We start from the raw sequence: 12,884 nt of genomic DNA on the forward strand, positions 1-12,884 counted from the left end.
CTGGTCGAGCACTTCGTTTCACCTTAGACTGATCTTCCTTCCACTGGAACTTGTACACAAGATGGCTGAAGACGCAGCAGCAGGAGGTTGGAGCACAATCGAGTCGGACGAAGGTGTCTTCACTTCCTTGGTAGAAACACTCGGGGTCAAAGATGTACAATTCGAAGAGATATTCACGCTCGACGCAGAGGCCATAAGAGCATTGAGGTAAAGCACATCGTCAAGGTGAAGGTCCAGCCTAGCCACTGCCCTGCAACCGAGTCTTTTACTAACAATTGCTACAGCCCAGTATACGGCGTCATCTTCCTCTTCAAATGGCTTGCGCCAAACACGAAGGACCGATCAAAGCCTGTGGACGGCTCGTGGGATAACGCGGCAGTGGAGGATCACGGTCTCTTCTTTGCGGCGCAGACAATACAGAATGCTTGTGGTACACAGGCTATTCTCTCGGTCATACTGAATAACGATACAACCTCAAACCCTACGTCGTCAGGCGGTGATGGCAGCCATGAGCGCATTTACATCGGACCCGATCTATCAGAATTTAAGGACTTCACGACTGGTTTTCCGAGTGACCTGAGAGGAGAAGCACTGAGCAACAGCCAGATGATAAGAGAGACGCACAACAGCTTCGCAAGATCAAGTCCCTTCGCAGACGAGACACAGAAAGATCCGTCGCAGCTGAGCGACGAGGTATACCACTTCATCGGCTACACGACACACCACGGTAATCTATATGAGCTGGATGGACTACAGCCACATCCTATCAAGCACACTGAGTGTACACCGGAAGAGTTCCCAGATAAGGTAATACCAATACTACAGAAACGCATTGAACGTTACCCGGCTGGAGAGATCCATTTCAATCTCATGGCCGTATGTGGTGATTTACGGAAGAAGGCAGAGCTATTTGGCGATATAGGTATGCTAGAGAGGGAGAAGCGGAAACGAAAGGCTTGGGAGTGGGAGAACTCATTACGGCGACATAACTTTGTTGGCTTTACGGGAGAGGTGCTGAAGGGTGTGGTGAGGCAGAAGATCAAGGAGGGCAAGTATGACCAATGGGTCAAGGATGCTGAGGCTACGACGAAGAAGAAGTTGGAAGAGAGGCGAAATAGAGGGCTTGCGGAGGAGCAGTTGCAGGAATGAAGACGGTGAAATCCACTAAGATAAGGCGTTTCAATGTTCAATGATGAGTTCGCTTGTGGGAATGCTTGCTTCCAAGAGCATGAATCATGAATCAAATAGAGAGTGGTGCCCGAATTGCATCAAACTTTGAAGCCTTCTGTGAGCATATCATAACTCTAACCAAGCGTAGCTAGAAGCCTGAGCAACATGAACGGCAGTAAACAATGCCAGTTCTCCAAATACTTGTCGTCAGCCCAGACTCAAATGCATCTCACTTCATCTTATGAACGGCATTGCAATCCAGCCTTGTTGCCAACCTTTTCAGGAAAGATTTGGATCGGGAACTAGGCCAGGAGTGGATTTTTGTCAGGGGCTAGCTATTTCGAGAATGGGTTCGACAGCCACCCGTCTGATTGGATGACCTTTAGAGCGATGGCGACCAGCACTGGCACAATAGAAATGCCTTGAGCTTGCCAAAGCGTTTACTTTTCACCTCGTCCATCGTCTGTTCGTTGTGTGAGCAGCTTAGCATGTTTCAGGTCACTAGCAAAATCTCTGCCTGAAGGTGCTGATCTTGCCGGCCTACCTGTCAGCTCAGATCTAGTCCTCGCCCTGATCTTAACACGAGCGTTAAGCCAGGTTGGCGAGAATGGCGCTCGATTCACTTTGGGAAGCATCTTTTCCAGATAGGTCAAGGCCTGCGCTGTACTCGTCAGCAGAGCGCGCCGACGATGGTTGGTTACCTCTTACTGATGCTGACGACTTCCTGGTCGACAGCTTGGCCGGTCTTGACCCAGCACAACTCTATGCCTTAACAGCCAACAATGCAGAAGCACTGCAAAAGGCACAGCAAGAATGGACGCAATTGGAGAGGCTCGCACAGCATCTCAAGACTCGTGACCCATTCTCAGTCCACTACAAAGATCCACAAGAGCTGCCAAGGCAGGAGATCTTCGAGGAGCGAAAGGAGGCAGTACTCTACAATTACAAATACGAAGCTCACAGGCGTATGCTACCAGCTCGATTTACCATCAGCGAAAATGTCACTGACCAGGAGAAATTCGACTGTCGCGAGCCGCCAGAGCCCTTTAGCCAGGGTGGCTTCATACCAAATGAAAAGCAGTATAAGAGTCTTATGTCAGCTGCCAAGTCCGAAGGCCGAGAGAAGAATCCAGACAATCAGAAGCCGTACGAGACCAATTTTGCATTCGAGGATCGACCGCCTGGTACCTGGGTTGCGAAGATGCTGCAGCCCGAGGCTCCGCCACCGCCACGGACGAGAGCTAGGGAGGCAGCATTGAATGGTGGTGTCAATCCTAGTGACCGGCTGACAAGGTTCAATGGTGAGAAGGTGCCACCTACGCGGGGTCTTAGCACGGCCCCTACAGATGTGGCTTCGCCGAGAAGTAGAGTGAGTACTCCTGTTGGAGGAGCTAGCCCAGCTCTCAAGAAGCGCAAGATAGACGCTGTGGACGTTACTGGTGCTCTGCCAAAGAAGAAGCATCCGAATCAGTACACGAAACGGCGTGAAGCAGAAGAAGCCGCACAACTGGCCGCTGCTCAGGATGCTGCAAGTCAGAATGGCCAGCCCGTTCCGATGCAGCTCGATCAGACTCCTCCCGAAGTTCTACCTGTCAAGAAGAAGCATCCGAATCAATACACCAAGCGCCGTGAGCGGGAGGAGGCAGAAAGAAGAGCACGCGAGGAGTCAGAGAGACAGGCCCAAGAGCAAGACGACGCGCTAGAGTCATCTTATCAAGCAAGCCTCGAGAGAGACAGAGCATACCGCATGGTATATGATCCTGTCAGATATGTATCCCCTGCACCTCCAGCCGCTCCAACCGGGCCTCAAATCAACCCGGCAACAGGGAAACCAAAGCATCCGAATCAGTACACTAAACGGCGAGAGCGCGAGGAAGCCGAACGTCTTGCAGCTCTGCATCACGCTAATGCCACCACCGCAGGGTTCGTCCATTCTAGGTCAGGGACTCCTTCCTGGATGTCACATCCTCCACCTTATCCTCATGCTCCACCTTACCATTACCCTCAACCTCATCCGTACGCGCAGGCACCGGCTCTCAACGGTCGTCCGCCGCCTACAGTTTCCCAGCCAGCAGCGCCACCGCAACCTCAACCACAAGCACGCTCTTCAATCGACACCTCAAAGATGAACAAAGAAGAGCTTCGCACCCATGTCTTTAAAGATACTGAACTCGTTGCACTTCTTGAGAAAGATCACGCCTGGATTCATGACGATCCCGACGCAGCTGCAGCATGGAAAGCAAAGATACTAAACTCGGATTACCCTGTTCGTACGTGGGCCATGCTGCGGAAGTGGAAAGAGTGGCGAGCTGAAGGCAAGGATAAAAGACCAAGGGATAAGGATGGAAATAGAATCCGAGAGCCGGTCGTTGCTGCCAATACAAACGGCACGGATGCTGATGGTGATGCTGAGATGGCTGATGTGGAGAGCGCAGCTGTGTCTGCAACAGAAGACATATCGCAGGCACCACCAGCAACATCAGCACAAGCGCCAGCGCCTCCAGCATCTGCTCCTTCAGCTGCACACAATATCTCATTCTCCCAATCACCAACAAAGCGACCAACAAGACTCCGAACCAGAGCAACCGGTCTTGATTCACCACAAGCCTTGCCAACCAGTCCGCTAGTCAACGGTATCAACGCGAGAGACCTCGACTTCATCGACCAACCCAGCTCCTTGTCCTTTAACAGCAAGCTCCAAAGTATGGACCAGCTCGACTCAAACGCCAAGGTCGATTCATGGCGGCACCAAGACACACCGCAACGGGAGCAGGAGTCACGGACACAGACCCCGACACAGACACAGGCACAAAGGCAGACGGAGTACGCTGCGAATACACGTGCTGGTAAGGGAGCCCTTCGACAGCTGCCGAGGGTTCAGATACAGGGCACGGAAGACGAACTTTATCCGTCATCTGCAGAGCACGACGTCGACATGGATGTTGATGGCGATGTCGAACAAGAGGGAATGCTCAAGGAGGTTCCGCATGAACTCAAAACCGAAGAACACCCACACGGCAGCGACGAAGACAGCGAAAACGATGGCTCAAGCCCCTCCGAACGCTCAAGTTCCCCCTCGACCGATCCCGGCGAAAGAGACACAGCGTATAGAAGTGGGACGCGCTCACGTCCTCACCCACGCAATGCCCACACCAACACGAGTACGCTCGCTGCACTCAATGGGTCTAGTATCCGAGGAGGAGAAGGCGAACCCATACGACGAACGCGGAGTAGGATGTCGACAAGGTCATTGCTCAATACTAACCGCCTGGATAACGCTGGCGATCTGAATACCAATGCCGTCGCGAGTAACGCCGAAAATCTCGATGTAACCTCGATAAGACGGACACGGTCACGCGAGCAGGCGCAACAGCAAGACCTCCTCAAAGAGAACACAACCACAACCACAACCCGCAGCACCAGAACACGATCGCGAGAGCAACCCCAGCCCCAAACTCAAACTCAACCAGACAGAACAAACACCGTTTCCCCCATAGCAATAACCAAGCGCTCTCTTCGCCCTAACCCACCGAAACGGACACTTACGGGTGACACTGGCACAGACAGTGAGATGGAGACGGGCACGAATGGTAATGGGGTAGCTGCCACACCCACGAGACGAAGCCTGCGGAATGCAGAGAGGGGTGTTAATGGGGCTGGGATCGAGAACGCGGGAAGGAGGGAGAGCGTTGGGACGTAACTGCATCCACCCGCAGCCTCCTTGAGATCAAGTCGAGAAGGAGATCCGGCCTAGCCCAGTACTTCAGCTACATCCCCGGAACGCAATAGCACCAGTAGCACCAATAGCTCCGCCAAACCGCAGACAAGGACATGATGAGATAAGGTTACTCTGATTAGCTACTGTTCCTTGATCTCTAATACACCAGGCTCGTCCTTTGGAACAATTTGAATTGGAACACATACATACATACACATGTAATATTCATTCGAGAGACTGTACCGTGCAGTACCACTAGTCAACTGCCAGCTGGCTGATCAGAGTAATAGTGTGAAAGAAATTACTTTTACTCGAAGGGTGAATGAGCCGAACAAATCTGAACTAGGCATTCAAACCCTACCTGTACCTGTATTGGAAAGGGGTCTCCAGTCGTGCGCCGCCGCACTTTCCTTCGAAGGGACGTGATTTGACCGTAGGATGACAAGGAGGGTTGTCCGTTCCGTTTCTTCGACGTAAACCACTGAGAATAGCCTCATGGCTGAGAATAAGTAGTAGCAATGTTATACGAAGCCATTGATTGTGAGTGAGTAAAGTCGTGAATTATCTATACATCAGATTATGAGATAGCATGTTAGATCATAGTATGGGAGTCGTGGCTCCCTTTCACCCGCCCGCCGTATACAAGATTCGCTTAAGGATATTGTACTGTGCTCCAGCAAGTAAGGTAGGCGCGCCGCAGCCATTTTCAGAGCCCCACAACCGCATACAGAACGCTTTCCTGGCCTCACGTAAATAAATCCTATTCAACACCATCGCTGATTTCGTCGAGACTATGATGTGGCACATTCAGATGTCTCCTGCTGCCGGTTCTGCTCCCGCTTCCATCGAATACGAACGGTCCGGCATTGTTTCGCGGGGTCAGCGGTCCTTCACCGGCAATGATCTGTTCTGCATTCGGCGACTCAGTCTGTGTCCGTTGTTGAGCGAGGTGATTATGCATCTCTGTCTCGGTAGGTCTAGCCGGCATAGGGATACCGTTCATAGGCGGAGGCATGTTGTCGTCGGGTGGCGATATCCTGTCTTGCCTCCTGGACAGTAAGGAGGATGAGCTGTGATTGTTCTGCGGCGCTGAAGGTGCATCGACAATCTGCGTGTCTTCGCCGTCCGCATGGCCGTTCGTGTCTAGTTGGCTCGAGTCTGCATCATCCGGGATAATTTCTGGGTTCGCTTCGCTTCCTGGGCGATCAGCCTGATCGATATTGAGATCCTTGTCTTGATCGGCTGATTCTTCTTCTGCCCATTCTTCCATGTCAACGTCCACATCTGCCTCGAGATCGGTGTAGGCTCTGCAGTTCGGACACTGGAATTGTGGGTATTGGCTGTTTCGTCCTTCGAGCATGGGCCGGATGCATTTGTAGTGCCAGACATGGGCACATGGTGCCACGAATAGTGCTTGACACGGCTGAACAGTGTTAGCACAAAACATTCGCTCAAGATGTTTTTCAACTTACCAGGACGTTCCCCAGGCAGATGGAGCACTCTCCGGAATTCGCGCTGGCCGATGGCATGTCCTTTGCCAGGCCTCTTAACTGTGCTTGCCTTTGCTTGTTAAACATATTTGGCTTCTTCTGCCATGACCTGTTGCATTCTATTCGTATCTTGACACATCTGAAGATCATTTCCTCGCCGCCTCGGAAATCTATTCCCAGCTGTACGATGTCTCCATCCTTGATCGGGTATAATCTCGATTCTGAATTCGGCTGGCTCAGCCTGATATGGTTTAAGAATGTACCACTAGAACTTGCAACGTCGCGAATCTGCCATTGACCGTCGACAAAGCTAAATTCACAGTGTCTCCGGCTAACGACTTTCGATTTGAAGCCGACGGCAGCATCGGAGGGACCCGTAGGGTTGGCTGTGGGAGGGCCTTCTCTTTCTGAATATCGACCGACTCTTATTATGCTGCCCTCGTTCGGAAGTGTTCTCGATATAGGGGTAAAGTTGAGAGATTGTCGTCCGGCCCTGTTGATGTCTTGATGAGGGAAGAGTCGTATGGTGGGTGCTCCGGTCTTTACCTCTGTATTCTCTCCGTTCATAGCAGTGCCGCTTGCAGTCCTCGCCATAGGTGCACTCTCCGGCATAGCCTCAGAGGTCTGTCTTCTCGACGTAGAAGGTCTCGTCCTCGCCATATCATCCGAATTCGCAGACGTACGATTGGAATCGGCAGGAGGTGGCTCGACCCCTCGCTCACTGGCGACACTTGCTAGGGGTACGGATGCTGCTGCAGCAGCAGCCTCACGAGGTCCGGATTGAGAAACACTTCGTCTCCGACCCTCTGATGTGCGAGTATTCTTGGTCTCCCGATAACTAGTCGAACGAGCGAAGAAATGCCTCGGCGAGGTGCGAGTCGGATCGGAAGGATTGAGGGTTGTAGATGCAGATGCAGATGACGAGTGATCACGAGATGATAAACCGCGTAAATAGCTCAGACCTCTCCTTCTTGTTGTTGGTGATGAAATGTTGTTGCTGCTTCTTGCAGCTGGTTGTGATGGGGAAGGAGCAATCGTGGGTGACAACATTGGAACAGGAAGCGACGGTAAGTCGCAGATCGTGGTTGACACTTGCTACCGTAACTTTCGAATTCTGGGGGTTCTGGACGTCCACGTTCGGCTCCAGGCTATGATGCAAGGTGTGCCGGCAAATTCCTGTGCAAATACCAATTCACCACCAATAGAGCTGGATCAAGGCACACTCCTTGCCTTCTTGTAGTAAAATTTCGTATAGGCGATAATTGTTTGTGTCAAGGATCTTGTGCAGTACGCTGGTCGTTGGTTCACGAACGGAGAAGGGAGAAAGACATCAAGCAAGCGAGTCAGCGCGCCACCTGCATATTAGGAATAATGTCACATCTAGATACTATTTATCAAGCGAACGTGGGACCTCGGACCCTCCTCGTCTCTTATCACCTGCTTAGAAGAGGCTTGAACATCGCTTCCTCCTGATCGTTGCTCGACCGAGCATTTCGGCTTGATGCGACTATTCCGCCTCCAGCCTGTAATTATGGAGTGACGCAGCTCGATCGAGACCCAGATGGGGGCAGCTATTGCCCCATAAGACTAGCTGACCGACGCCTGGCCTCGCAGTATTTGGTAGCATCAGCACAAACGGAGTTCATAACCCATCACAATCGCTGCATCGAGCCCAAATAGCGATCTCGACCATCGAACTTACAGATGCCAGAATTCAGGCTGTTTTCGTCTTGCTGCATAGTTCTCATGAACGTTCAGGAACCGAGCAGCTTTGTCACCCCATAATGAGGTACGCTACTGTAGTACATGTAGGCCTCCTCCGCCGACCCACCACCAGATATGTAGGTGATATTGCATAAAGGGTATAGACGTCGTCAGGGGCTGGATCCTCATGTCTTCTGATGATTAACCTAAGAGCCTCATGATCTAGTTGTGCTCGCTGTATTCTGTACTCAACGTTACTGCATGGTTTGAAAACACAAGATACCACTTACTACCTGCTATCATTATCGACGTTCACGTGCTACTGCTACTGCTATTGCTTCTCATGACTACGATATTGAGCGTACGGACATGAATGTGCCCCGAGCACATTTGATTGTCTGATGCAGTCGCCATACACGCCTAGTGTTAGCGACAACGACGAATTATTGTAAAGGGTCGGTAAGCGGTTACCGTGACATTGTAGCATGAGTGTCCACATAGGCACTAATGCAGGTCGACAAAAGGTCGTTCGTTAATGAAGCAAGGTCGTAGCATAACCCTGTAACGAACGGGCAATCGCGGAATGTGCTTCGGCAGTACTGAGAATATCTTGCTGACAGTGCTATTCTCACTACTCGGCCCATGCGACCGGACTGTTGAGACCGCCAGAGATGGATGCAACGACGAGCGTTCGTGTACAGAGCCCGTATACCGCGCTCACGACGCCACGCGCCATACGGATCTTGACCTTGCACCCCGGAAAGCCGTCTGATGCGATAGCAATCAGTCTCGATACTGTAACGATCGAGCAGAGTGGTTCCTACGAGACGCTTTCGTACTCATGGGACGACTAGGTCCCATCCATCGTGATTCCATGCAACAACACCAGCAGATTGAAGATCACGCAGAACGTCTGGGACGCACTGCTCGAGCTGCGCTCACCGTATGAGGATCGACGTTTGTGGATTGATCAGATATGCATCGACCAAAAGAATCTGACAGAACGCTCGCGACAAGTTCAGTTGATGAAGGACATTTATCCCAACGGACAACGAGTGATTATATGGTTGGGAGCAACAGCGCATGACTCTGCTCTAGCTTTCGATATGCTGCAGAGGTTTGCTGATGTTGCAAAACATAAGCCACGAAAGCGTCAAACATCGTTTGTCGCTACGACGGATGACATAGGAGCTGGAATCAAGGCACATTCTCCAAACAGCAGTCAGGCCTTTCAAGACGCATTGAAAATGCTACCGAGGGTAGATTCGCAAGAGTTTGGCGCTCTTGCAAACCTTCTATCTCGATCTTGGTTCCCAGCGACTTTGGGTTGTACAGGAAGTAGTGCTGAGCAGTGAGTCCTCGGAGCTTCGCTGTGGCAAAAGCACTTGTAGTATCTCAGAATTTTCTCTAGCAGGCGAAGCTTTCAATTTGTGCGGCTATGCCGAAGCGCTGCCGCCTACCGATGGCGCAACACTTACGGCCACCGCGTCTCAGGCGTCCATCAATTTGAGGTCACTTCGAGCTCAGGTAGGGCGACTGTTTGAGCTCCCATCACTGCTGGTCGCAACTAACCACCAAATGTGCAAGGAACCAAGGGACCGAGTATATGCAGTCTTGGGTATGTGCAGCGAGCAATATCTGCCGTATCTCATCCTGGACTATACCAGGTCGATCGCGGACATTTATACTGCGGCCACCAGAGCAGCAATCAACGTGGAGCAATCGTTAGCTATCTTCAGTCAGATCCGACCGTCCAAGAAAGGACCAAAAGATCTTCCGTCATGGGTGCCAGACTTGCGAGAACGTAGAACCTACGGTCAAGCCTTAGGCTTGAGCTCGCCTGAAGGCAAGCGATACTTCGATGCGAGTGATCATCGAAGGCCGCATATCGTTGAAACAAGCAGTCCTCGTCGCATTGGGTTGCGCGGGATAAAGCTAGGCCAGGTCACTCGTACCATCGATCCTCAACTTTTCCGAATCAGTAGTCTACAGGACTGGGACTTGTCTGACGATCGATTTGAGCTCTCCAATTGGCGTGAAATATTCCGACAAGGGGCATTACGCCTAAATTTACCATCTTCGTGTATTCGCACTCAAGATTTTTTTTGTTGGATTGTCAGACGATATTCTCTTCCACCGTGACGAGCAATTGCTCCCAAGTATTGATAAATTGTTGGCCATCGCGCTCCGCCGCACATTGACAGCCGACGCCTACCCTCATCCATTCCGATCACGCACGCCTAAGCAAAAATGGGAGGCCGAGTTCCCTGATTATGCGATATGGGCCATGAATGGCTCATCCTTCGAGATACCGCGTGAAGTTGTTCTGGAGCACGATCTGTACATTGCACAAGTCTTGCACAAGCGCAGCCTTTATATCGTTGGCCAGGAACCAGACGACGTCTTTTTGTGCATTGCCTCTATAGATGTGAGGCTGGGCGACTGGGCTTGTATCCTGGATGGAGGTGACATGCCGGTCATATTGCGCCCAAGGACCCCGTGCTCAAGCCCACAACAGGATGACGAAGGACAAACGTGGGAGTTTCTCTGTGAGGCATACCTCGATGGCATCATGGATGGCGAAGTGATCTATTCAGCACATACAGCCGCGACATTCATCTTAGACTGATGAATTTTGCCATATCAACGCATCAACTGTGTGGTCTAGCCAAGAGCGTCCGTCACCTGCTTACTGGCGTGCGTGGACAGAACTGCCTCATCCGTCAGTGTTGCCATCCTCAGCCAGCTGATCTTCCAGATCCCTCAGTCTCTGTTCTGCTGCTGCGATTTTCGACTCGTGACCCTCTATCGTGCGATTGACGACGTCGTGTGCATTAGTAGCATTGTCCGGCAAACCCTGAGCCCACAATCTGATATTCTCGACATCTTCGCTGAGCCAAGCAATGACGTCCTTGTTTCGTTCAATCGATGTAAGCGTGTCATCTGCAATATGCATCTTGCGACCAGCAACCTCTTCAACCGTTCGACCCGGACATAGTCGCGTAGCATCTGCCATAGCAGCATCATAGGCTCGAGCATAAAGTGAGGCCTCTTTCTGTGCATGGCGTAAGTCGACCGCAAATCTTCGCTGTTCGTCGGCGTCATTGCCCGGCTGCTCAAGCGTTTCAGCTCTCTGTCTGACTATCATATTTTTGCCTTGCCACTCACGCCGCACCCATTCCAGTTCCCACAGTGGCAGATCAGCCTCTTTCTGGCACATGCCATTTGGGCAGAGACGCTCAACATCCTCCTTAGCTCTGCGTTCATCCTCGACAAGCCGAATCTCACTTTGCTCGTTTTCCCACAACCGAAAGCGGTCGTACCAGGCATCGTCCTCATTTGTAGCATCAGCAATTAGCTGTCTCAACGCATCTCGATTATTAGCTCCCTGCTCGCGCATCTGCTGGTACGTCTCCACTTTCCGCAGCGGCTGGTCAGCATAGTCTTTGGCCAATTCAGCACATGTTGCTCGTGCAACATCGACCTCAAACGCATCGCCGTCAAAGTCATTTGGCCAGCCATGCTTCCGATAAAGTTTCCTCATGGTGCCTTCGTCCCAGAACCCATTGCTGTGCTCACCACCACCGGGGATGATCTTTAACGTTCGGTACCACTTCACAACATCCCTCAGCACGTCCCCGGCAGGTCGACTGGCAATATGCTCGAAGCTGTTCTCGTTGCCGCTCGTGTTCTCTCTGTCTGTAACACCTGCTAGTGCAGGGTCGGAGCTACTCCAGCCTTCTTGATCCACGATCCAGATCCTGTGCTTTCTTGTGTCGTATAGAATTACACTCTGATGATTGCCCATATTTGTCAAGGGTGTTACCCAGGAACGCATATATGCATCCTCCTCAGTTTCCGGGTTCGCGTAATATGGATCACGACCCTGCTCGACATCGTCAGGTTGGCGGTAGTCGGCAAACTCACCACCGAAGATGAAATCAATCTGATCAGCCTCGTACGTGTCGACGTAGGGGAGGATGCTGTACAGGTAAACGACCACAGGGTCGAGATTGTGCTCGTCGTACACTGGCTGGAGAGCTTCGATATTGTGAGGACCTCTCTCAATGCCCGTGGGATCGATATACCGCATTGCTGCGAGGGTTTCGTAAATCTCGAGCATGAGACCTGCTACTTCATTGAGCTGGGTCACCCGCCTGGGTGAAGGGCTTTCCGTTGACATGATATTGGAGATGTCTAGGTGCCATGACGTTGCGTCTAGATCAGTGATGATCCTATAGATTGTGAAGAGTATTGTACACGCGAGGGCCGTCCAAGCAAGACTCAATCGAGCGCCTCTCGGTTGATGCCATCGAGTGAGTGGGACTCTGTGAGAATGAAGAGGCTTCCCCGATGCTGGCGTACTCATTTATGCTGACGGTTACTAGATAGGCTCTTGATGTAGCAGTTGACTTGCGCAGAGGGCCCGATAGATCTTTACAGCGGTGAGACAGTTTTCAAGGAATGCGTAACATACTATGTCAATGAGCAGATGTCGTGGCAAAAAGAGAACAATCAATTTGATGTCTTTAGCTTGGTGCTAAGTTAGTGGTCCGGCGTAGCTGTACTCCCATGGTACTCATATGTCCTTCCTTGCGATCATTTTGCCAGCTTGGGTAAGCCTGCTAGAGTCTTCTTCACAAGAACGACTTGAAGCGATCATGACGAAGAAGTTTTGTTACGAACAAGTATGAGCCGAAGCATGCTAACAGAGTAGCATGTTTCGAGAACCCGCAAGATCTGATCTTAATGCCTAAGGCATCAACAAGCCTCGCGGCGATTCGGATGTTGAGTGGTGGTCG

The 12,884-nt window shown here is 51.5% G+C and overlaps 4 protein-coding genes across 4 annotated transcripts; 2 read left to right on the forward strand and 2 right to left on the reverse strand.

Moving 5' to 3' along the window:
* Positions 1 to 61: 61 nt before the first annotated feature.
* Positions 62 to 1,149, forward strand: PMZ80_008552 (uncharacterized protein; the record flags this gene model as incomplete). Its single annotated transcript, XM_064876952.1, has 2 exons — positions 62 to 207; positions 285 to 1,149. The coding sequence occupies 2 exons, from the start codon at positions 62 to 64 to the stop codon at positions 1,147 to 1,149; spliced, it is 1,011 nt and encodes a 336-aa protein (XP_064727339.1).
* A 628-nt stretch (positions 1,150 to 1,777) lies between these two features.
* Positions 1,778 to 4,870, forward strand: PMZ80_008553 (uncharacterized protein; the record flags this gene model as incomplete). The annotated part of the gene is made up of 1 exon (XM_064876953.1): positions 1,778 to 4,870. The coding sequence occupies one exon, from the start codon at positions 1,778 to 1,780 to the stop codon at positions 4,868 to 4,870; it is 3,093 nt and encodes a 1,030-aa protein (XP_064727340.1).
* Positions 4,871 to 5,648: 778 nt separating this feature from the next.
* On the reverse strand, positions 5,649 to 7,038 carry PMZ80_008554 (uncharacterized protein; the record flags this gene model as incomplete). The annotated part of the gene is made up of 2 exons (XM_064876954.1): positions 5,649 to 6,311; positions 6,361 to 7,038. The coding sequence occupies 2 exons, from the start codon at positions 7,036 to 7,038 to the stop codon at positions 5,649 to 5,651; spliced, it is 1,341 nt and encodes a 446-aa protein (XP_064727341.1).
* Positions 7,039 to 10,798: 3,760 nt separating this feature from the next.
* Positions 10,799 to 12,265, reverse strand: PMZ80_008555 (uncharacterized protein; the record flags this gene model as incomplete). The annotated part of the gene is made up of 1 exon (XM_064876955.1): positions 10,799 to 12,265. One exon carries the CDS (start codon positions 12,263 to 12,265, stop codon positions 10,799 to 10,801), a length of 1,467 nt encoding a protein of 488 aa, XP_064727342.1.
* Positions 12,266 to 12,884: the final 619 nt, after the last annotated feature.

This window comes from Knufia obscura (assembly GCF_036327395.1).
Source record: "Knufia obscura strain CCFEE 5817 isolate CBS 148926 chromosome Unknown scaffold_11, whole genome shotgun sequence".
Lineage (NCBI taxonomy): Eukaryota > Fungi > Ascomycota > Eurotiomycetes > Chaetothyriales > Trichomeriaceae > Knufia > Knufia obscura.